The 26,910-nt window shown below is 37.2% G+C and overlaps 1 protein-coding gene across 1 annotated transcript in view; it reads left to right on the forward strand.

Moving 5' to 3' along the window:
- The first annotated feature begins 7,509 nt into the window (after positions 1-7,509).
- LOC140241063 (uncharacterized) overlaps positions 7,510-26,910 on the forward strand; it is an 86,158-nt gene continuing 66,757 nt past the window's right edge. Inside the window, exons 1-3 of the mRNA XM_072320835.1 lie at positions 7,510-7,611; positions 7,738-7,839; positions 16,449-16,553. Of these exons, the coding sequence (XP_072176936.1) occupies positions 7,521-7,611; positions 7,738-7,839; positions 16,449-16,553 (298 nt within the window). The 5' untranslated portion in view covers positions 7,510-7,520. The remainder of the gene's footprint in view (positions 7,612-7,737; positions 7,840-16,448; positions 16,554-26,910) is intronic.

Consider the following 26,910-nt stretch of genomic DNA (forward strand, 5'->3'; position numbering starts at 1 on the left):
CATCATCATCATCATCATCACCATCATCATCATCATCATCATCATCATCATCATCATAATAATAATAATAACAATAATAATAACAATAACAACAACAATAATAATAATAATAATAATAATAATAATAATAATAATAATAATAATAATAATAGTAATAGTAATAATAATAATAATAATGATAATGATAATAATAACAATAATGATAATCCTGAATCATGAAGAACTTGCACACCGCCTACAAGACCGAAAGTAGTGCAATTTTTGTCACCCATGAGTCCATAATTTTACTATAGAGGCACGAAATAGTCACTAAAGAGACTGTACAGTTCTGGTTGAGGTGAGGATTTAGCTTTTAACGTTTTGTGAGATATTCAGAAACCACTCTATGAGATGTCAAAGAGCTTGCAATTCTAAGGGGTATCAAAAGTTTATTTGATGAAAATAAGTCTTGAAATGGCTGAGATATCCAAAAACAAGGAGATCCTAATAAAAGGTGTGGCCTGTCGCCTTTTATTATCATCACTTTTTTTTTATATCTCAGCCATTTGAAAAACAATTTTCGTCAAATAAACGTTAAATCCTTTTTAAAATTACATATTCTTTCATATTTCATAAGAGGTTTCTGTGCACATCTCACTTAGGAATGTTATAAACCTGAATCCCCACCTCAACCAGTACTGCACAGTCCCTTTTATAACGATCAAGATTTTATTAATGATATGATACCAACTATTACTTATGACTGATTTATTCTGGTCATTAGTTTGGGGACTGTGCGTTTAGAAAGTTCGTCGCATGTTTATGTGTTTTGTTTTGTTTTGTTTTGTTTTGTTTTGTTTTGTTTTGTTTGTTTGTTTCGCATAGCACTCCTTAATCACCCTTGTAGTGTTATATGCTACAGTTAGTCTCTTACAATTTCGAACGTGATGAGATGCCGGAATGAATCAAACGATGGGTAAAGCAGGTTTCCGCAGTGATCTTAGCATGTTTGTCATTCACTTTGCAACATCGGGTTATTCGAAATCGCGGAGGGGGGGGGGGGAGGGGGGGGGAAGGCCGCGAAGTTAGTTATTCCAATTCGTTTTCGTCATGCTGTTCTACTAACGAGGAAGATAAAAACGTGGTTCTTTTGTCTACGAAAGTCTTTTTCATTACAACTTATTGACGTTTGTATAGCCGGTTGGTATCACTATACGTTTTAGTCTTTATCCGTTTCTTTTACCTCAACTTGTAATCCAAACTCAAGCAATTCGTGTAAAGTATTACCCGTGCGTACCTCGGACAAAATAATAGGGCAAGGCCGCTTGTGTGGCGCCTTCGATCCGAGGGGCATCAAACCGATTGAACACTGGCAGATTCAGTTGACATTACAAACTCTCATACGAACGAACTCTCCTTATCAATAGATTAATCTTAGCGTCCATAGCGGTCTTTCCCTCAATTAAGATAAAATGTAATAAAAATATTACACTTTTCCCGACAAGACATATTGTCCAAGGGAACAACACTATATCATAACATAAAGAATCACAGAAAAATAACATTTTGTTGTAATTATGAGTTTCTTCGAGAAGATTGAAAAGGCTGAAATGCTAGTATGGAAAAGTAAAAGATTATAGGTAGAAAAGATGGTTATCATAGATTGCTTGAAGCATAAACATAAAAAAAGTATGATCATGACAACAATAATCATGAGGTAGAAACAAAACAGCTATTTTGATTACTCAAAGTGTTGAATAGATTGCTCCGAAACTGATTTGAACGCTGAAATAGCCCATTGCGCTACCACATCAGTGTCTCTCCCTGAACATCAGGTCGATGAATGAATGACCACTTTACTTATTTATCTATTTATTTTTTGATGAATGTGGATGTCGCAATTTTAGATTTGACTGACACGAAACAAATTGACGCAAAGTTAATCTGAATGACAAAACGGCTGTGTCTAACGAAGTCCCTCTATCATAATAAATAATGAATGAACGCGAAATCAATTTGCCCGGCGAACTTCTGACATGGACCGCACAAATCCGCTATGATAGTACCGTATGAGAAACGAATGTTTTGACATGCGTGATCAAAGCGCCCCTCTTTGAGATATGTTAATGTCGACTGCCTCAATAAATTCTTGATCCAATATGCGAGGTAATGTCAAGAATGTACTCAGATTTATTGATCTGTTTCCCATGTTTCCCGGAAGTGTTTGCTGATGGTCTATTTCTTGTACTTATTTTGCTGTTTGTTTGTTTGTTTGTTTGTTTGTTTTTTATTCTTCAGGCGGATTTGATCATGAATTCTTTGTTTGAATGATATTCCTCAAGGACCTATAGTTCCGTGCTATTCTGTTCATCATTTTCTACGGAATATATCTCAATCAAGTTTCGCTACAAGTCTCAACACTGTTTACTTTTGTGACCCGTTAGGGCCACCAAAATCATCAAATTTCATAGTTTGGTAGCCCGATAAAGAAATGTGGTGCCCCCCCCCCCACACACACACACAAAAGAAGAGCAACAACAACAAGAAATGTAACAAATATGATAAAAATTAGACTGATTAGACTGATACAATAAAACATGATAATCATGTCACGAGTGAAAATTGGCAGGTACGACAAAGGACGCCAAATATGTGTATATACTGTGATCAAAATCACCACGTCTAACATATTAAATATTGAATTGAGGCACGAACATCATTTTCCATCACACATTCGTGAAATAATGATTAGTATTCTTTAACATATTGGTAGGCTACTTCTAGGATGAATAAACTTTGTAGGAAATAATAATGTTCTGGTAGCCCGATCACCCTTCCAAAACGTATAGTTTTCCTTTAAAAGTGTTATCCCGACTTCTACTTCTGGTGGGCATGGGCCGCCTGCAATGGCCACCGCTCATATCGGGTCTTGTCTTAATACTTTGATTCCAGTCTGCATGTCTCCGTTGTCAATTGCTATGTCAGGCAAGTCTCGTTTAAGTTTTCTGATTTGTTAAGAACAGCCGTTGTGATAAAAAAAAATATGCTGAATTTTTGAATTGAAATAATCAATAAAACCGTTACACTATTTTTTTTTTTAAATATTAAAGCTGCATTTGATCTTTGCCAATTCTCGTAGTGCAACACTCAAAACATTAGCAAACTTTTTTTTTTTGGGAGGGGGGGGGGGGGGAGAGTGCACTGAGTAAAGAAGTACAGAGCTGTATGTATAGAGTTCACACACATCAGGAACTAATCGGTAAATATTCAAATGTCGTTTAGCTACTTTGGGGTCTGGCAGACCTCGGACATACAATGTATATGTCTTTCCGTTGACCTGCATTGTCAGTATAAATTGTTAAACGACATGTAAAGAGGCATTTGCTGCTCAAGAAAAGCACGAACACATTAGGCCAATAGGAATACACAATATTATTCATGCTATACATTTAAATGTTATGAGCAATTCAATGGGAATTCTTTGGGCTATGACGTCACTTACTCTTCTGTTTGGATACGCCCGGTGATAAATAGCAACCGATATTACTGAGTAAGTGTACACATGCGAAATCTTGAAATTCCACAAACTTCTTTTACATTGCTTGACTATAGTGAACAGCCTGCTAATATTACTTTGATTCTACACAATTTGTAAAAGTAAGTTTGGAAATATAGAGAGTGGAGTTCCAATGTAAATCAAATTGTCCACGAAAGATTCCGAATTTTTTATGTTAACAATCGAGCTTTTTGAAAGCATGGTTTTTTTAGGTCGACTCTTGGAATTTCAAAATTATCATAATTACTGATGTTGGTAATTTTTCCAGCACCTCAGCGATGCACAATAGTGCTATTGAAGAGACCACTTAACTGATGAATGTAGATTTGTGGATTTATTTCCCCTAAGAAACTTATCTTGAGATATTCCGTTCACCTGTTGGTCATTAAACGCGTCTCAATACTCTAAATTCAATTGGCATGATTCTGTTTTAGAGTTGGTTCGCAAAACGAGCTGACACCGTTCTTGTTAATTTGAAATGACAGCTACTAGAAAACAGAAAGCGAAACAAAACATATGTAGACAAATAACAAAATGTTAGATACTTTTAGCCATAACCTCGAGAACGTTCCTTATTATGTAAGAAACGAGGTTTCACTGGAAAGAATTTAATTTGCTTTACCTGATGATGGATTTTATACTGTAAAATGTTTTGGTCTTTATCCATTTCATGATCAACTTCTTAAGTTCTTGTCGAAATGAACAATATAGTGATGAGTATCACCGTGCGATTTTAACCTAGTTTTAAAATGATAACAAATACTGTATATGACTGGGGAAAATCCCAATGATACACACACACACACATATATATATATATATATATATATATATATATATATATATATATATATATATATATATATATATTTGCGTTATCTCTGTTACTGACAACCATCAGGGAAAAAATGCCCGATGATTGATACACAGCAAAAAATGCATGCATGTCAACCGGATTGGGGAAATGGGATATGGACGGGTGTATTGCATAGCACATGATCACATTCTCAGGAAAGAATGTCCATGAATTATAGTTCAGTAGTGGGGAGGCATATATTCTCATCACTGTTTTTGTTGAAAACTGTTCAACGGTTACAGCGACAATTGATTTATGGAAAATATTTCTAGAGGTAGAGAAAGTCCAGTGATATACAGGCGAAACGTATGCTTTATCCCATCGAGGATAGTATTGGTCAAGAAACACCCATCAAGTCGAATACAAAGTGCGTGGTTGTGAATAAAAATCCAACATAAAAATGAATGACAACCATCGGGTTGTTATACCCTGGTCAAATTTGAACATTTCAATCATTGTTAAAGGGATCATATAGTTTGGGTTGAGACCTAATTTCAGGTTTCTAACATTTTTTGGGTGAGATAATGAGAAACCCCTTATGAAATATGAAAGAGTATGTAATTCCATGAGGAATTCAACATTTATTTGATGAAAATTGTTTTTGAAATGGCTTAGATATCCAAAACAGAGCGATTCTAATAAGTGTGGGACCCACACTTTTTATGATCGCTTTGTTTTACTTTGTTTTTGGATGTTTTAGTCATGCCAAACCCGATTTTCATCAAATAAATTTTGAATTCCTCTTAAAATTTTATGCTCTGTACTATTTCATAAATGTTTTCTTGGTGTCTCGCAAAAAGTTAAAAGCCCAATTCTCATGTCCACCAATACTGTACAATTCTTTTAAGTTTTGATGTTTGATATTTGATTGTTTTTTCCTTGTATAAAGAAAACCCCACGAAACAAAACAAACAGTACATGTCCATCTGTCACTGTGTAAGTGTGTCGCAATGAGGATGTCCGTGCGAAAATCCGCCGTGATGAAAAGCATTTTTTTTTTTTTGAGATTCCCCTTAGCGATTTTCATAAAAAGATAAGTCGAGCATTATTGCGTATTTACCATACGTGTAATTTTCATTTTCAAGCCGACCCTTTTATATAATATACGTCAGACTAGGAGAGAAAATGTCCTGAAAATAAGATCTCGAACAAACAAACGAACAAACGAACGAATGAACGAACAAACAACAACAACACTGCTTATTGTAAAACAGTCAGTGTCCACCTAACGGTCATGACCTGTGTCGGACACAGGACATAATTCATTGACTTTCAAGAGGAGCCATTCAGACCACGGACTGCCAGTCACAAGATCCCCAGTTGGCTGGATGATGAGGTCGTGCCCCTTTAGACAAGACAATTTAGCCTCATTGCATATAATTCGGAAGGAACTTACAGCCGTTGGTCCCATGAAAACTTGCTTATAAACATCTATTTACTTTCTTAGTGGCTAATATTCCAGATGAAAATAATATACTGAATATAAATTTGACACTCAAAGATAATTGCATGTAAACTTCCTTTCGGTTTCTTCGTTTCGAAATAAAGGATAGAACTAGACGTTTGTTTCTCGTTACACAGTAATTATAAGCTAGCAATCAAGTACATTAATGAGTGAATTAACAGTACACCATTAAAAACAAAGAATAAAATCACCAAACGAATGTATCAAGATATAATGACAGATTGCCTATATCTCACTCTTACGTCGTATACATGCTGATGTTTTTTTTTTTTTCACAAAGATATTTCATTCACATATAAACATGCAGGTACAAATAAATGACAATGTCACTCTACATGATACATAGTATAGATAATGTGATTTGACAAACAGCTTCAAACAGTCTAAATGATATGAATACGACTAACTATTCCAGCTAACATTGAATACATATATTTTCTGTGCTCAGTCCTCAAGCAATGACAAAATGAGAAAAAATCTACTGATTTCTTATTGTTTTTGGCAAAAAAGGAGAATTTTATCGTCGACATCTCAATTTCTACGGACTTAGCAACTGTAATATTCACTGAACCGTTTCATTAATTTGATATGGCACAAAGCGTAGTGCTCAGAAGAATATTATATTTTCTTCAGGTTTACATCACATACCGGTACTTAAATAAGTCCGACGGGGCCTGGTGTGACCAGACAAATGTATTTTAGTCACACGTATAAGGAGGTGGAGAATAACAAGAAGCAGGAAAGAGAAAAAAAAAAACATTTAAGAGAGAGAGACGAGAGAGAGAGAGAGTGAAAAGAAGAGAGTTACATTTAAAGGAGGAAAAGGGGGAGAAGGAGGAGGAGGAGGAGAAGAAGGAAAACAAAAGAAAGTCCAACAGACAAAGATCACCAACGATTATTAACCTTACCTTCAAGTCACAGTTACACAAAGCACAGCGAATGGAAATTACATATCATGTGTACTATATTTTCATATCAATAAAGACGTTAGTTGGAGAATCAATTAGATGATCTAAAGTATTCCCGACTCTACAATCAATAATTGTTTCTCGAAAAAAAAAAAGGAAAAAGAAATAGAGACGCCCGATAATTGCATCTAAACATAATTCGGAAAAACTGGAATGTTCAAATTAAGTGTTATGTACAGCTGAATAATAAGGGAGAGAGTTGAAAAAATGAAAAAAAGCCAGAAATAAGGGAACCCGATTTGCTGCCAACAAAAGCCTGAACAAAACCAGTTTCCGAAACCTATGAGACATAATTATTGTCCAAACAGTAAAAATGTGATGAAGTAGTTCTAAGATCCTTTGAAGTAGGGGGCCTAATCATAGTTCCTTTGTCAAACCGATGTCGCCCCAAACCCAATTGAAGGTGCATCACATTGCATTGAACGAGGAGATAGATGATATACCATGACGCCTGTGAAATGAGGACTAAATCTTACAGGGATGGCGACTTTATTCGAATCATTGTATGTGTATTTACACATAACCATAGAATACATGGTTCATCATTTACAAGGACAAACAAGCATTTATTTCTTCATGAAACTGATGAAAGAAAGTTTGTGAAAGCAGAAAACTCGCAGAAGAAGTGGAAGACCAAGTGACGTCATCCGTAGTGGACTATGGGATACATGGCAAGTGAACACACACAGGACTGCAATGGCGAGCCTAGAGAGAAGTAGTCCTTCGATGTTTAGGGGCCAGTCCTGGTCCGTTTGGGCCGACAAAGTCGTAAAGCAACGAGATGGAGGTAAAGTACACTTTCTCTGCTCTAGATCTAGCCCTTTCTTGGTATTTTTAGTGCTTGTTAAGTGAAATAAACATGCTCGGAAACGTCGTGTTGATCGTGTGTTTTCCCGCTAATCCCCATTCGCAGATGCAGAGAGCGATGAGAAAAGGGACAGGACAGACGAAGAAATGGAGCCAGAATTGGTCCATGAGAAAGAGGAACCCCAAGTCATGAGGCTGAAGATGGAGGGTATCCTTTTTTGAAAAGCAAAAAATACGTTTAATCATGTGTTTTAAAACAATCCATGCCAAGTTGGCAATTTCATCATGGTTATTTGCCGTCAGTTGGTATCATCCGACATCACTGCGTATTTCTACATGTGGGGCTAACGGTAAAACCTCCGTCGAGTATTTGCACGCAAATGCACGGAGGAACATCACACACATAGGTGAACCGTCCACAGCACACAGCAGGCGTAGCGGCGAGGCAGCCTGCCGCTGCCAGTGTACTAACAATGATGCCACAACAGTGTGGTGGTTAGGCTGCAGCTGCTAATTGCCATTGCAGTTGACTAGTATTCACCAGCATGCGATGCATGTGTATTTGTCAATCATTCTGTGGGCTGTGATGTTTGGATGATTGAAGTACCTTATGATTGATGCATTTGATTTGCTGTTGAAGAAGTTATAAATCTGGCTAGAGATAGAATCTAGGTTCCATAGCATGGCTGGTAGTGTCGGTGTTAGTGTTACCACCCAAATTTATTTACTGCTGCTACTAGTGCTAGACCCAGCAACATAAAATGGCTTTGACCTTTGCTGTTTCATGTGTTATTTGATGTTGGATTTGGATGATGAGGTCTCACATTGTTCAAATCAGCATCAGTGATGCATTCTCAATTTATATTTGGATTACAGTCACTAATATCATCACTCAATCAGCTGATGAATTATGGCAATATTAATGCTTCTGTGTGAGCACCAATCAATTGATGACTCACGTGTTATTGTATAGTCTCTGCAAGATGTGAATGTAGCACTTTCAGTACTCCTTGTATACTGTATCTAGAAATTATGCTTGAACATCTGCACTAAAAATACAGCAAATGCAACAAGTTAGCCTCAGGTTGATAACTGTTGTTGATGGTTTCTTTTGTCATCACGTAATGTTTGTTGTTAAACTTTGTTTGAGTTTATGCTAGCTACACTACATCTGCTACATGGCAAAAGACTTCCTTAATGATGATGACAGCACAACATATGTGGAGGATGGTTTATGTTTAGCTGTGAATTGACTGTTATAGATGATATCTGGCAATTTCTTTTGTTTAGATTCTGTTTCAAGAGTTCATTTCAGCGTGATTCGGTAAAGGCAAAATCTCATGGAAATCCATGGACGCAGATCAACAGAAACTGCAGGTGAATTAAGAGGGTTAATTTTCACACTAGGAAAACTAATTACCATTTACATGAATGTTGGCATGTCTTCTGTTATGTACCAGGTAGTGTCCAGTGGATGCTGTGAGAAGATACATGTAGGTCCTTGTCACATGATAGTCATATCTTTTTAGAAAACATCTTACAGAAGCTGTTTTTTTCTTTATGTTTTTTATTGATGTAGTGATGTAGTAATTGATGTAGTAATTGTATTAAAATGATTCTTTGTGACTCTGCTCTAGAGCAGATCAACAGTTTCTATCCTCATGCAAGCCTGCAAGACAGATATTGTTCCATCTGTCAGGACAACAAACACAAAACACAAATGTGGCTGCCAGTGCAAGCAACAAGCAAGTAATGTGGCAAAGGAAACTACAGTCCAACTTGCTAGCAGCAGGTTTGACTCATTGACATCAGTATGGTTTGAATTGTCATACCATTTGATGCTTTTCTGCAAACATCTGCCTGTGAGTTTCCTATGAAAAGTAATCTTTTGATTATCAAAAACATTTAGTGGAGTGGAAGGGATGGGAAGGATATTCACAGTGTGTGGTACAACAGATAATATATTATGCAATGTTGAATTGAATTATTTCATATTTGTTTTATCTGTTTGTTCAAAGGACAGCTGTCAAGCCTACACTTTATGGACGGAGATTTCATGGAATTGCAGATTCAGCGTTCTTTTGAATGTTCCCCACCCCCACCTCCTACCTGTCTCCATTGTGGATTACAACAATTACCGTACAACCATCGCTGATATTGCAAGCATTGACACTCCATGTTGTGAGACTTCTCGAAGTAGGACAGATGCTATCAAGTGTACATGTAGACGATCGTAGTATTGATGCAGAACCTTTGTTTCATTGTCTGATTGTTTGTCTATTTTCACATTTGCTTGTTATTCACAATATTTTTACATTTCTTTACTTTTTACAATATTTCCATAGATAAAATCCTATTTCTTCCTGTGAAAGTACCCTCATTTATGAATCCCCTTGTGTTTATTTCAGGTAAGCAATTGGAAAACAGACAATGATTTAATTTCCCCATATATATTGACCCCAAACTGTATAGATCAGTCTACATTGACGGATTCACTACCTGGTGTGACAGCAGTTGTACACTGCTATGGCTGTGATAATGGCAAGCATTTTGTTTGCTCTATTATTATTATTTTTTTTGGGGGGGGGGGGGCAGGAGGGGAGGGCTTAGAGGAACCCACTGCTGAGCAGCCTGGGATGGGGAGTGTGATGTTGGATGATGAAGATTTCTAAATAACATCTGGAACATTTAAGGCATTCAGAACTTAAAGTGTGATTCTCTCATACTTTTCAGACCAGAACAGTACAGGATAAACTATAGAGGAAGAGTGATATCATGTCTATATCTAGATAGCAATATTATACTTATTTTTGTAACCATATCATGTCTTTCCTTCCTTCTGTCCTATCTCCCCCCCCCCCCCCCCGACAGCTCTGCCTTTCTTTTTTTCAGAAACCTATCAGAAACTGGTTCAGCTCATCTAGTACACAAAGGGAGAAAAATGCTGTGATGCACACTACATTCAGGTAAACAGAGGTCATCTTGTCGTCAGTGTCGAAGGAGGCAAGTTAACATCCCCCTGGTTGACTGTCAATGACTTGCTGATTTCAGTAGATGAGGGAATGCAGTATTCAGCACTCTACTTTAAAACTCGGTGCACATTTTAGTGAAACAGCTGAATGTGTGTCGTTTATAAAAATGATGGTGTCTTTATGCAGGATAGCCTCACCAGCGTTGCCACTGCACTTCCTGAGGGTTCTGCTACTACCACTACCTCAGCATTGCCACGTAGCCATATTGTGCTCCTGGGCCGAGTGGGACAACTGGACAAAGTGCTTTCTCCAGGGGTCAATGAACTGGGATGAACTCAAACCAGGACCTTTTTTTTTTTCCTCCACAGTCCAAAGTGCTTTTCACTCACCACAGGGCTTCCACTCAATGTTGTTTAAGCCTGCCACAGGGATGGGAGTTGGCTAATTTTCCCCAAAAATAGAAGCGTGAGCTGGCTCAGCATGTTTTACTATTTGCACAAGTGAGCAGGTGTGGCAAATCTGTGGAGAAAGTTTGTCTAGTCAGATTTTGCCATCACTGTGTTTCTAAATTGTCCACTTCTTCTCACCATTCCACAGATGAACTTCCTTCAGTAGCAGGAAAGAAATTAATATGAAATTTTATACCGTAGGTAGAAGTGATGAATTTTTTCCCCCCTCAGGAATACTGGGAATATCCTTTCACAGTTGGATGATTTGGGTCTACTCAAATATTTTCATTTATCTTTTCTTTTGTTTTTCCCAATCTTATCTGTAGCAAAAATGGGATGTCTGTGTTGTATTCACACATCATGAAAGAGGTTTAACTGTTGAGTGCTGTCATTGATAAAAACTACACGTACCCAAGTATATACCAACTAATGGTAATGTAAGCACACAAAAAAGTAAGTATACCCAGCCATGCAGTTGTGAAATGAAAATGTATGTGGATAGTTACCCCAGCACCCATTATTCTATGGTTAGTTTTCACAAGAGACAGTTGATTTAACCTAATAGAATGGCAGCAAAGTAATGAAAATCTGATTGATGGTAAGCAAATGCTGTGTTAACATGACCATTTTACTGGCAGAATTATGATGTGCAATGTATTATGTGGCTTTCCAAGATGGCTGTCTTTATCATGTGACTTTGATGCCTCTTTTGTTCCATGCATAATTTTTTTTTTCTTTTTTAACTTGACTTATGAAGTTTCTTGGAGAGTTTGCCCAAAGAATACTGATGTGTTCTGTCTTTCCAGGTTCGTAATACTATGATGTCTTGGCTACATTGTGGCAGAGTCGTGAAGAAACAGCTATCTTTTTAGGTCCAGATGTTTTGGTGTTCCCCATTTTTTTGGCGCCATCTTCAATGGAGGAAATGGTGAATCAACATGACATGCTTTCTGCATTGCGAAAGCTGTGCTAGTATTTCTCTGCACCAAAGTTGCTATTGGCACAGCTTGTCTATGCATTCTCTATACTGGTAGCGCAATGGCTGGATGAATGAGGATGTTCTGAAACATCTTTTACTGTTCTTGCATCATGTTTTAGACAGGAAGGGAATTTTGCAATATCATACAGAAGCAATCAACACATCTTTACTGCACTGCGAGATCTCTCTAGGACTGAAGAGTAGAAACGGCGGCTGGAAAAAAGGAGGTGATGGGAAAGGTCTGAGGAGAGGGAAGTTTTTGAGTCTTTGTCGCCATCGCCTGACAGAGGTAACTTGCTCTTTGTGTGAGGAGGAAGCCAAGTGAGGTATGTGAGATTTATTGTCGTGTGTAAGAATTACCTGGATGTTGTTATTGGAGGGTTGAGGTAAATGGAGGTCTGTAGATCAAACTGAGATGTGCAATAATCAAAGCTGGAGATTCTGTACACTCTTGCAGTATATACAAATAATGCACAGGTGAGAGTGTGTATAAAGCGGAGTTGCAGCGCACTCGAGGGTATTTGCGATGGTGAAATATGCACAAGGCGCAGCCAAGTGCATGTTGCACTACATTGTTAATACCGGAGAGTAAGGGGCATCTCTACTAACGTTACAAACTTAAACCTGTGCATTATTTGATATAAAATCAGTCCAAAATCAACATTTTTCAAATACCTTTATGGGTCAATACCAGTCAGTGTCATGTAGAACTTGCTCAAAAGCCAATATGTCTGAAGATGTTCGTTCTAAACAGTTATGCACTCGGCAAACACCGTACAGAGTACGTATACATACATGCAGAAGGGGCGGGCAGGCAGGCAGGCGGCACAAGCTAGAAGTTGTTCACAGAAATATGTGACTGAGAGTGCCTATAGTAGCACATAACGCGCTTGTAACACCTGGTTGAGTGCACACTGCTAAAGTATACATTGTGACGTCAGAGACCGTGCAGATATGCTTTCTCTGAAATGTCCCATAGGATAACATGCCATACTGTTATGCTTTTTCGTTGCACACTTTTTGCAGGGCCATGCATGTTAGTGAAAAAATTCAGAGTGCATGTGTGACTCACTTGAGCGCTTCTGATTGGCTACATTCTTGAACCCATTTTATAACTAAGGTTAATAGTGTACAAAATAACGAGGAACTAGCCAATGACTTGCCATGTTCGGCATATGGTATCAACAAGGCGCATTAGACAGTACAAATCAAGAAGTCTAGGAGATGGAACATACTTTATGGCTCCCAGTTTGAGAATCAAAATTTTGATCAAAATGGGACAAGAATTCAAGTGGTGTGCCGGTGCACAACACAGGGGGAAAAAACTGCTTTAATTGCAAGTTACACCTCAAGACATCACCAGTAAAAAAGAAAAAAAGAAAATAAAGAAAAAAAAAAGAGATAAAAACATGTTAGATACTTATATCTCAACAGGTTAATCCATTATTTTGCACTTTCCAGATAAGATGGTTAATATGGCAATGATCTAGGTGTGATGAGGCTCACATTGACAAAGAGGAAAGACTTAAAGGAAGTCAATCAGATTTGTAGAACATATATTTATCTGATTTCAAATACCCCTGCAATACAAGCAGAGAAAAACATGTCACCTAGGAGACTTACCTGTAAAACCAGGAGTGTTTGCGAATTTCGCGAGTGCCAAGATTTGTGAATTTCACGATCACCACGATTCGCGAAATTAAGACGGACTCAAAAGTTCTTGTCTACACTATATGCAATGAATGCCAGTAGAAATTTGTGAAAATTTCATGCTGCGTAAAAGGCTGTCGGCTCGAATTCGTGAAAATTTCATGTCGCGAATATATCATGTTTTACAGTGTACTGAATAAAAGCAGGAGGAGTAGGGGGGAATTATTGCTAATACTTGTGAAATAGAATCTAAGATAATTTAAATCATTTGAATATCGATTGAATAATGCCCTGTTATTGCTTAAATGTGGCAGTTATGACACTATTTTTTTTTTTTTTTTTTTTTGAGGGGGGGGGGAAAGATTGTTATCTCAGTTTGCTCAAATTAGACCATTTGTTGCTTTTGGTTGTACTGCTTTCATTTGCAACACTTTCCCTTCTATTATCCATTTTCCTCATCTACTTTACCTTTTTAAAATTGTTGTATACAAGAATTATAATGATATTGTTGAAGATTATTATTATCAGTATTCTCATCATTACCGTTATCATCGTCTCTAATAGAATATGTAGATTATACAAGGGAATATACTTTGGTGGTCAGGCCTATCTACAAACTTGTGTATTTAGCGACAGTGGTGGAAGGCTCAACCACATAGCGAGGTCCCCCATGTGGGTTAGAAAGAGTGCCCTCTATTGTTCAACTTTTGTTACATTCATCTTCCTTTTCTTGGGCAGTCCTGTCTCCAGTGCTATTTGTCTCCATACATTGTATATTGGTATAACTTTATAGCTCATGATTTTTGTTGGTGGTGTCATGCATTGACACTTTCTATGAAGTTTTGTTGATATACATAAGTATGTAATTTCCATTTTTAAATCTGTTTTAAGCAGATTATCAAAGGTGCCTGTTGTACAGTGCGCACACACACGCGCACACACGCACAGCAGAACACATGAATCATACTGCATAATCCATCAAACTGAGGAGTTGATCATGAATGAAAGTGTGACAGCGCATGTGTCACCGGGGCAACCTGTAATTCTTGGAAGCCTTGTCATGTTTACTCACAGGCTGTGTCACTAATTAAGCTTCTTGTCCTTTGTAGCATGCATTAGAGGAAAGTCATCAGCATGATTACTTTGCAGTGTTCATTTTCTGCCTTAAGTTGCCATGGTTACAAGATCATTTGCAGACCATTGTGAAATATATCATTCCTACTTGCCCCAATTTGGCAGCTGACAAGGGTCTCATACTGTTAAGACTCTTGGGCGAGTGCCCATTCACATTATACTTGCCTGACAGTGAATTTTAGTTTTCCAGTTGAATTGGGCATGTGATTTAGATTACGTGGTAAGTGATTTCTGGATGACATAATAGTGATGTATAGTGTGGTGTTGTTGAAAAAGAAAATGAAGATTTGATTAATCTGTGGTCTTAAAGAAATATGCAAAGTATTTTTTGATTATATTGTGAGATCATTCCAAATATATTTCAACTTTTTCATATATTTATTCCTGATGTTTTCTTTGTTTTGTGTTGTTTTTTATATTTTTATTTGGTTTTATGTTGTTTCTTTAACCCTAAAGGGGCCGGGCTTTTTTGGCTATGCTCAGGCCGGGGGGGGGGGGGGGGGGGGGGGATGGATTCCACCCCCCCCTGAGATCTCGGCCATCGGTGGCGCGATCGCGATGAAATTTTGCATGCGTAAGACCTGCGTCATAATCTACAAGATTGTGTCATAAGATTTTTTGAAACAATAAATTTCTAATTTTAATTAATTAATTATGCAAATTAAGCTCAAGATCATATTTTAGCCTAATTAAAAGCATTGAGAGTCTAATTTTTGGTCTGTAAATCTGTTGCAGCATATTCAACAATTGTACATCACAAAAACTTCCAAAATTCATTTCAATTCTTATGTATTTTATTGTTTTCAGAATTTCTTATGTATTTCTTTGTTTTTCAACTTTTGTTTTTTCTTTGTTTTTTCATTGGAAATTGTCACTGACCACTTTTCTACCATAATTTGCACAAAACTAATCAATGAAAGTGATTAATTGTAAAAATAATCAGGTTTTTATGACTTTCACGACAGAGCACTGTTTTCCATAGGAAATGTACACAAAATCACAAAATTGTGCCCGTTTTGGGGCGACATTCCGTTACAAAAATGTGCGTGGCTTCGCAAAAAAAAGTTGCGCGAGACTTGAACAAACAAAGTCAAGAAGCCTCGCGACGAGGCCTTCTCGCGTAACAGAATTATAGCGCGAAACGTCGAGGGGCGGGCATTCCGCCCCCCCCCCCCCCCCCGGCCCTTTTAGGGTTAAATATATTCTTGTAGTTATTGATGCACTACCAAATGGTGATTAGGATAGGGAATGGTATCTCCACAAGTGATTAGATTTTTCTATGAATTACAAAAATGGACTTCGTAAAGATACTCATGGGGCATGTTCATACATTATTAAAGACTTGTTAAAATATGTATGGACAGTTCCAGTTTTCTATTTCTCCTCTGTGTATTGCTCAAGTTAGCCTGCTGTGTGATTGAATACAATTTTTTTCTTTCAGGTAGTTTTGACTTACCTAAAAATTAAATATAAAAATGATAATGTTATGATAATTAAAAGGGTCTTACCTACACGTTATCCATAACAGTAGTGATTTGTCAATGGACAAATGCAGAGGGTAATTGGTGTTTTATTACAGAAGCAGCAATGTTTCATTTGTGAAATATTTCCTTGACCGTCAAGCGACTCCCAGATTCCAGGCTATTTGGGCTGTGTCCAGCGAGGGACGAGTTCTACCTGGTCGTGTGTGAACAGTGCGGGCAGGTGGTTAAACCGCAGGCGCTGCAGAGGCATATAGGTGAGTACACCAAACCCATGGGCCGTCAGCAGGGAAACTTTTTGGCATCAAAGATGGTGCATTTGTCATGGCTTAGAGACCCAGTAGTGTTGGGATACCACGGAGTGGGAAGGCTGACCTGGGGGGCGTTTCATGAAGGAACTTGTTGGATAAAATATCTGACAAGTCAATTATATCCGACAAGTTTTGAGAAATTCTTTAGTCTGATTGGCTGATTTCTCTGAACTTGTCGGATATAATTGACTTGTCGGACAGTTTATCCGACAAGTTCCTTCATGAAACGCCCCCCTGGTTTTGAGGTATTTGTGAATCCCCATAATAATTTGTGTACAGTTTTATTACTGATCTCTCTGTAAGTACACACACAGCCAAAGAATCTCGACTAGAGTCGACTGTTATCGATGATCTTATGCTTCAATGGGCATATGATGCATCACGCGTTACCCCGGGGTACCGTAGTACCCCAGGTTACCGCATTGTGTAGCGCCACCTCACGTCCACTCGAGGACAGCCAGAGAAAAGTGCATGCACTGTATGTGCATGTACATAGTCATTCCCATGCCACTGCATGTTATACTATGCATGCATGGCATACTGTGCTATCACTAGCGTGTGCTTCAGTGCATTGCAGTGCAGTGGCTAGCGCGTGCTAGCCCAGCACCAAAATAATTTCCTTTTTTTGGCACCCAGGGTACAACCTTTTTAAAAAAATAAATAATTCAACAAAATGGCTAATTTTTATTTGGTACCCCAGGATACCATTTATGTCATCATATTCGCTGACCAATGCTGTTTGTGGTTCTTGAATGTACCCCGGTGGGCAGCGAATGAAGTGAGCCACCATGAATCCCCATGCTACTGAGTCTGTAATCGGGATGACTTGGGAGCAAGACCATTGTCCACATTTATGAGAGGCCGGAAGTTGAGTCATCTGTATACTACACAATGTTTGGTGAATGGGCCTATAAGTGTACATGTACAATGTACATCACGCTATAATTGTGCACACTTTTGCATCTCCAACAGCTACACCACTCTAAAGTGGTGAAGATAATACACCTTTGGAATATTAATAGCCTTTAGTGTCCCATTATGTGTATTCCTTTTGATCCGAGACCCAATTAAACGGCAGGGGCTGTACAGTGATGGAAGGGAGAGTTAGCACTAAAGATCGGCAGTGGTAGTGACAGGCCTTCAATTCACTTCAAGTAATGTAACAGAGTGAACTGATCGTGTGCCAACTCCAACTTGTAAGATACTTGAGGTGCAGTAAAAAAAATTATCCATTATACACTAGTTAAAAGAACATAAAAGATAAGAATAACACTAGTGATAGTTATTACATATTACTAGCCTACTGTGTACATGGTATATTTCAATATGTTTTTAATTTTGAAGTTTACTGATATTTACAAAGCTGACAACTTAAAAGATTTTATTTACCATTATATTATACACAAATGTGTCAAATATCATCTTCAAGGTGGGAAATTACTGCCTTTGTCCCCCAAATGGATAAAAATAATTTTTCATTCCGTCACTGTGGTTGTTAATCACAGATTCGGCCATTCATGACATTATCCCATGAGGCCCAATGCGAAATATATGGGTAATGTGTCCCGCAGGAGATATGAATGAGTGCATTTCACAGTCAGCATGGAACAAAATAATTTTGCTTACTTACAATTCATACAAATATCATTAATCTGTAACAAGATTTAGGATAGATAACTATTAAAATGATTCATTTGTAATGAGTAAGATTGTGAGCGGTGGAAAACAAATGTTGAGGAACCTTGTGATTAGTATGAAATACTGGGAATACTTACGGCCCTGTTCACCATGCTCAGTGACAGTGAGGAGCTTGACCTATTAGCATTGTTATTGTTATTATGATTATTGTTGTGATGATGATGGTGATGATGATGATCAAGTATTAGTCTTGGTATGAATATTTCATTTTGTTTTTATTTTCCGTCATTTCAGTATTATCGTTCATTGCGTCATTGTTATCATTGTTTGATTTCATGATTATCACTAAATTCTATTATTTTCAATGGGACCACAGTATTGCTCTGATTTGTTTGAATCATGCATTTTCATTTGGCATGCCATCTGTATGACATCATTCCCGCAAATTGAAAAAGTGATCTGAATTTCAATCCTGGAGCGGAGAAACCGATGAGACTGATGCCGATCCTCATATGAATCTGGTGGATGGATACTGATGTAAATTCAGTTTGTATCCAGTACTGTTCACATTCACCTAGGTTGTGAATTTTTAGCTGCAGTCACATACAGGAGTTACTGGATTTTGCATCTCATTGCAAAAAAAAAAAAAAAAAAAAAAAAAAAAAAAAAAAAAAAAATCAGTCATATTTGCCACTGCTCACACACAGCAAAAAACAAAACAAAACAAAATAGAAACAAAAAACATAAACACACACACACACACATCACATGGCTGCGAATGAGCCGCTTTTAGTGTCCAGACTGCGCTGACCAAGCTTGATGAATTTTAGCATTGCGAAGCGTATCGCCAGAGTTTAAGACATTTTTGTCTTTTGTCTCCACACTATTAATGGTTTTTGCATCGCATTGCGAAAATCTATTTTAAAAACTGTTATTTTCGGATGTGTGTAAATGGGACTAGTTTCTAGGTCTGGAAAGATTTAATACAACGGAGATGCGTCAACAAGTATGTTGGGGCCTCCATATGAAGGCTGTCAAAACTGTCCAGGATTCAGGTTATTTGTCTTTTTACCTAGTGTTTGTCTTTGCATTTACGATCTGTTTACCCGAGGGGATGTAGATTAGGTGATTAGAATTTGTATTTAAAAATGCGTTCAAGGTCAAAGACAATTGATAAAATTTGATGATTCTTGGCAGATGCTGGTTGACTATTTGTGTCAAGATTTATGTAGAAGCTGCCAAGAATTTAATAGAGGTGAAGGGGAATGACGCTTCTTAAAGAGGGTCTCTTCAGTGAAGTGGTGGATCATTCTGTTAGTACAGATTTTGTGGTGAAGAATATTATGGGGGAAAAAAGGGTCTTTGGAATTTAACTAGAAAGTGTTAGATCAGAAAAGGGCCAAGTGTATAGATTTGAAAAGGGTAAGTTTCCCCCAGGAGTAGTGTATATGAGGTGTAGTTCTGATAATGCTGTTCCCTCCCGCTGTCTTTTGTGAGGGAGTTTTATTTATCTGCTGCAAGTATTAAATACAAGCGTGTTTCGTTAGATGTTTCCTCTTCTGTGGCTTTAAGCATTAGTAGATATAGCAATAGTGTGACTTGGCATGACATTACTCCTAATTGGCATTTTAAATACAAGAAGTGAACATGTTCAGACCCATTTTTAGAATGGTAGTAAGCAAGGATGCTCCATAGGGAGTGTGCACGTTGTACATGGCTGCAGACACATAACACATCCAATGCCTGCAGGGGAGTAATTATAACCTATCGTCACGACGGCACGATTCCTGATTGTGATATTTGGAAAATTGTCTGTCTCAACCCTTTCCGCCATTATTTCCTAGACCCCACCACAGAAATGCTCAAAGAGACAGCATTTTGATAAATATGGTTTTGCCATTTAGGTTTGCCACTTGGGGGCAATCGAGCTTGTAGGAGATATATGGCATGTAAACATTATTGCTCAATTCAAAACACCATAGTAACTTGCTTTCTTGTAAACTAAAAAGATTTGAATTTAAATGTGAAAAACATTGCTAGGCTTTAAACATTGACAGGAGGTATTGAAGACATTAAACTTTATGTTGTAAAAGACGTTTATCACAGTTCCCGTTTTTTCGGTCAGATCACCTGTATTTCGCAGTTTCTCAGCTTTGATGTATTGCAAAGTTATCAAGATAACATGGGGACAGGTCACTGAAGTTATTTTAAGCTTAACAGAAAGATATATATCACTAGTTATAATTACTATTACAATGATTATCATAGTCATAACATTTATGTTCATCATCATTATCACTTTTACTGCTGTTAGCATCATTGGTACTTGTATCATCAGACCGTATATCTGTTATTAATATTCTACCTCTGCCGCTACCACTTCTGCTCAATTTTCTTGAGATTCTTGCTTGTCTACAAAGTTTGTGATTCACGATGTTCAGAGGGCATTTGTAGACATTATTTATTTGGGTAATATGCCTGGTTTTGGACCATCGGCGCGTGCAGGCGCATCACAAATGCCACCCCTCTGCAGGGTTCCCTCCATTTAGCACCCTCTCCATCAAATGTCAAGACAGTAAGTGTGCCATGAAACGGAGCAGATTGCTGTAAACAGATTGGCGCAATAACTCCTCAAAAGGTCACAGGCTGGCAGCGTTTTGTGACATCACATAGCTTTATACTTCGAATGTGATTGGGAGGGACAAAGGAAAAAAAAAATCCAACTTGAAATTGAATTGTCTCTTCGCATCTGGCAGGTGATCATTTGCACTTTTGATGCAAAATCTATCCCCAGAGTGGACATTTCATCATGCGTTATGAAGAAATGATGTCGCTTGTCTGCACCTAGATTTTTTTAACATTGAGTGCTTGTGAAAACAGCAAAAAAACAAAACAAAACAAAAACAAAACTTTGTGGCATTCCTGAGACAAACATGATCATATTTAAACTGACCTGTACATATATACAGGGGGACTTTGTTACAATGAGGACCTAAAGGCCATTCCGATCACAGGTTTTATTTTTCACTATGTCAAGGTACAGAAAGAAAGAAATATCTTGAATCTGGACCCGCAAAATCTGCTTGTTGTAAGAGGGTTGTGTTAAATCCGATGTCTTTATAATGAGACTCCATGGCAATAAAACAGCAAAATGTGATATGATGACGATGTGATATTGTAATGTACAATATTCAAAGATGAGAAAGAGGACCCCTTGTCAAATGCAAATTGTGACATTTCCAGACAGGCCGTTCTCTATATTTTAAAGTGAGCAAGAGCCTGCAAAATGCATTCATCAATCTCTGAGAGTAGAATATCCAACATTAACCCATTAGTAACTGAACCACCCAAAATCGCCTGTCAGATTACTCCCTTAAATGCCCAAAACCTCCAGTCTGCACTTTTATAGCTTTATGCTATTTTTATTCTTTTCATATAGAATATATAATTACATAATTTTAAAGATCAAAGGTCAACTAATGTCAATTATTTCTGTAACACGTAAGTCTCTCGGTAAAATCTTTATAGGCTTTTAATTAAATAAACAAAACTTATGATAGACAAAAATAAACATTTATGCATTTATCTATTTTGCATAATTTAGAAAGTTGTCAAAATGAGATTAGTATTGCTGTATCTTTCAGGGAACAATAAGCCATTATGTACAGAATCTTCAGTTGCTAAAGGGTTAAGAGCTTGATGAATCAGAACTCAAGAGTTTTTTTTTTTTTTAATTAAATGCCTATAAAACTACACATGATATCGACATCTACTTTTATGCACAAACTGACCAAGAAAGAGAGCTGTGATTCCTTTCAATGTCCATGAATTGTTTGATTGTCTCTGCCTCTCAAAGATGTATAAAAATGTGATGATGATTGCAAAACAATCTTGAAGAGAATCATTAAGAGTAGGCCACTGGCCCCTAGCTACCAAGTATATGAATTTGAAAGGGAAATGCCAGACCAGGTAAAAAAAATTAGTCTGAAAAGAAAGAATAACATTTTGCAAGCACAGCAGTGAAAATTCAATCAAAATCGGATTAAATGTAAGAAAGTTATAGAATTTTAAAGATTTGCTAATTTGTGCAAAACCGTTCTCAAAGAGTTGATGTGAGTATGCCATTGTATGAGCTCATGATGTCATCATCTCACAAATTTCCATTTAATATTGTATGAAAAAAATTATGAAAATTCAATTCTTATGCTATATAAGTATAAAACATAATGCTATTCCCAGGTGAATAAATGCAAAATAATGATCATAATGATCAATCAGATATAAATGTATTAGGATTTGAGACTAGGGCATAATTTGTGCTTGATAAAGAATAAATATAAAAGGAATTTTCATGATTTTATGTGCAAATTATATGGCAGATTTTGAGGTGATGAAATCATCAACTCACTATAGTTTGCATATATTTATTTTTCCTGCCTTCTCAAGAATTGCTTTGTGAAAATTAGTGTTATTAACAATTTCATAACTTCCCTAATCTTTATCCAGTTTTAATCACATTTTCACTCTTATGCTTGCAAAATTGTACTTTCTTTTCAGACTAACTTTTAACTGGCCCAGATTTCCCTTTTAAGCATACATGACCATCGCGTGTATTACAAAGATTGTTTCTGACGACCTCAAAGCTTGCTTGAGGCTTACCTGACATAGCTACAACTAATGCATGCAAACTGTAAGACCAGTATTGAAACACAAAGAGTGTGTACAGATCAGTGAATGGAATCACTTGTCACTAGGTCCAAGGAACAGAAATATCCACTGGTTTTGAATGCTCCAGGCAACTGGCCTGTTGTTTCGTACTCTTGTGTTATAAAGTAACAGACATGCCATCCTATACCGAAGAATGAAAATTGTTGGGAGTGCGGAGCCAGTTCCATCAATAATCAGTGAAAGACAAGAGGTATTTTCTTCATATGCCCTTTGAACATATTTGATGTCTTTATCTGAGAATTAAAGGAATGTAGCATTGTTAAATATTTGTATGATTTTCCTTAGTCTGCAAGTATCTTCAGCTTATTGAAGGAGGCAGACTTCAGAAGAAGAAGAAGAAGAAGAAGAAGAAGAAGAAGAAGAAGAAGGGGGGGGGGGCGGTGTTTGACTCTACAATGTCTGAGCTGATTGATACATTTATAAGGTGAATAATCAAAACATGATATGGGATATGCGTAGCATATTGAATACACTACATTAAGTGTGCATGTCATTACAAATTGATTGTGACAGCTTGCTCAACGAACAACTTTTATCCAGATGCGAATGAATCGGTGGTGTATCATACACATACGGTATCTACCTGGCATTAGACTTTGACTGTTCACACGTTTTACCCCCAAAGTGGGCATGGGAAGAATATATGAAAATGGGGGAGATGGGGAGAGGATGCTGTAACTGACCCGTACAGAAAGTAGCTTGATTAGCATCAGTGTCTCATTCTGTATCATCCCATGCATGTCCTGTGTGGGGGATTATTCTACTGCAGGATTTATATTGGCCTGTGTGTGTGGGGATTATTTCGTTGCAGGATTTATATTGCCCTGTTCTTCCTCTCGAGGGGGAGTGATAATTCTCTGTCTGTCATGCCCTCGTATATCATTTTTTTTTTTCCTTTGCCCTGGAGAGACAGGCCCTTCTCCCGCTGCATTTAGAAGCAGCTAGCGCCCCCTGAACACTGGGCAGAGAGAGCGTGTCATCTGAAAGCTGAAACAAAAGCAAATCCCAGTTTCATTGATACTCAAGACACAGATATAAATCTACATGTAGATGCCCAGGAAAAAAAAGAAGAAGAAAAAACCAAGAAGGTAAAAAACAACTGATTGACAAATTGCCCTACATCTGCACAACTTTGAATACGAAGAAACAAAGGGCAATATTTCTGTGTAGAATTGTCCAAGTGGTGCTTGTTCGTCATCCACTGGGACTGGATATATCTTGTGTTATAGTAGTAATAGTATACTAATTTGCTGCAATGGTAGCTTGTGACATGTTTCAAAGGAAGTTGGATGGAAAGTCTACATATACCTCAAAGAGAGAGAGGGAGGTATCAAATTGGAGCTACAGATGGATGAGTCAAAACTTTCAATGATACCAGGCAAAAATCAAGGCAATACACTTTATAATACCTGTGTCAGGATGTCAGTGGCTTGTGATGGCATTGGACAGACCCTCGAGATTCTCTCTATTAAAAAGATGACAGAAAGACTGTCATTACTACTCAATTATTGCAGGAAATCTCATTTATTTGGGTGCACTTGCACACACCAACAAATACACATCCACAAATGTGTGGGTTTTTTTTAATTCATACTGAGTCAACTTGTTCTTGTTTTTTGAAGGATGTGATATGATGCATTATTCATAATGTGTCTTCTAGAAAGTAAGGAAAGCAAAATCACTTTTAATACTTCAAGAGAATGTTAAAATTCTGATATGCCTCATGTAAAACAGTGTATAAACACTATTATAATATTGAAACATCAGCCATGTTATCAAGGCAACTGTCATAATATGTTTGTATGATTGTCACCTTATTTGACCTACTTAATTCATTCTTCTTTTTTGTCTGATTGAAAATATTTATCTTTTGTCTTTCCAGTTTCAGTTGATCTGTTGTGCAGTTACTGAATTTACTGGAGACAAATTTTGCTGCATTCATCAGTTTCAAAGTCTTTTTTGATCAGTCAAGATGAGGATGATCATGATGATGATGATCAGCAAAAATGATAATGAAAACATTTTTCTTCTCCCCCCCCAAAAAAAAAGAAAGAAAGAAGAAAGTGAAACAAAAAGAGTAAAATTGAATTTGAAGTTCCTTGTTGGATCTTTAACGACCTTTGCCATGATATACTTCCTGCAGCTCGGGGGATAAATGTGCACACTTGTATCATTTGATGGGTGGGCATATCCTGGAAATGTCTTTCAGTGCAGCGCAGAAATTTGGAAAGATGAAAGGCTTATGAATGCAACAGTCCCTCTTTTATTCTAGGTCAGAGCAATATACTGTACGAGCTGAAATTTTCACGGTGGTTTTATTTTCGCGAATTTCGCGAATCGCCTTTGAACCGCGAAAATAACAACACACGAAAATAACAACGCGCAAATAACTAAGTTCAGGTAGACCCACGCAACCGCGAAATTAACAACACGCGAAAATGTCCGCCAAGTAGCAATTCGCGAAAATATCTGTACGCGAAAATTTCAGCTCGTACAGTAGCATAATGGGGAAACTTTGTTTGCCCAGCAAGGCAAGTTCTCCTCACTTCACCATTTAGGACTTGAATTAAGGCATCAATATGGGTTTGTAGCTCTTTTTTAATGTGTGTGAATTTCCTCTTCAATAGAAGTCCAGAAATTTGCTGGTTTTTTTTTTTTTTATAGATTAGATTAACAATGAGTAACTTCATCTGCGGAAGTGAATGCGTCTGTGTCTTTCTTGCAGTTTTAAAAAAAATGCTTGTGCTCTTGCCAACTCTTGTTTAGTGAGAATGTGGAATGCATGTAGCGTCGTCAGCCATCATTATCAGTGAATGCTGGATTGTGATGTCTGGCCACCTACGGAGTATGATCACACTTGGCAGGCGTACAGGCTTTTAATGAAAATCAAAGCTTTAATAAGAATTACAGCCAAGTTTCATAAGGCCCCATTATCAATGTAGGGAAACTAATATAAGTGGGATGGGAGATTCTTTGCCTACTTGTCACAGTCAGAAGAAGAATAGCCTGTAGACATCAAATAGGATGTATGAAGATCAGATTTTTACAATGAAACTTGATACCAAACAATAAACTTCTCCAATGACTAGACCGAAATACATGTTTTCATGTGACTAGTTTTTACAACCATGGTTATTTGATTTGTTTGATATGGAGTAGAATACTAAGTAATGTGAACTTTGCTTTTTTTTTTCTCTGTCTGAGCAATCCAGGTTATAAATAGAAATTTTTATGATTTATCAATTAAAATACGATTTGGGCAATCTCAATATAGCATTGTTGTATAAACCAAGTCTGTACAAGGCTGTCCATTTCATTTCTGGTTGAAAATATCAATTGTTTTACTATATAATGTTGGAAACATTTCACAGTATGGTGATAAAATTTTTGTAGTGAGATGAAATGTGTGACTGGAGGAAAGTAAATTAAAATGTATTTTTTTCAACTGATGACGATTAGATACTAGAGCCCTGCAGTTTGCACATGCATCTGATGCGTAGAATAACCTGTTATGGTATAATGTACTAATATCAATGGTCCTAATTAAACAAAAAATGATGTAGAAATATTGGTGCAGAGACTCAAAGAAGGAAATGATTTCTAATTATTCTCTGCATCATTTTGTTGGATCTGCTGTATATCAACAATTATTAAACACATGCAGTTGCAACACAGTATGTCTCACTGTTCAATTCAGAATTGCTGATCATTGTGTAATTCTTCATTAATCATGATATTAAGGTGAGTGAATATAACATTTCTAAAAGTCAACAGGTGTAATTGTCGTTTGCATACATCACAACACTACCACAACCACTAACAACAGTAAAAACAACCTACCTTCTGGATTGACACCTAGATTTTCACTGTTGTAATTGCTCGAGACAACCCTGTCATAGTATTATACTACCTGACTTCAGTTGTTTATGTGTTATAC

Source organism: Diadema setosum, chromosome 2 (genome assembly GCF_964275005.1).
Source record: "Diadema setosum chromosome 2, eeDiaSeto1, whole genome shotgun sequence".
NCBI classification, from domain to species: domain Eukaryota; kingdom Metazoa; phylum Echinodermata; class Echinoidea; order Diadematoida; family Diadematidae; genus Diadema; species Diadema setosum.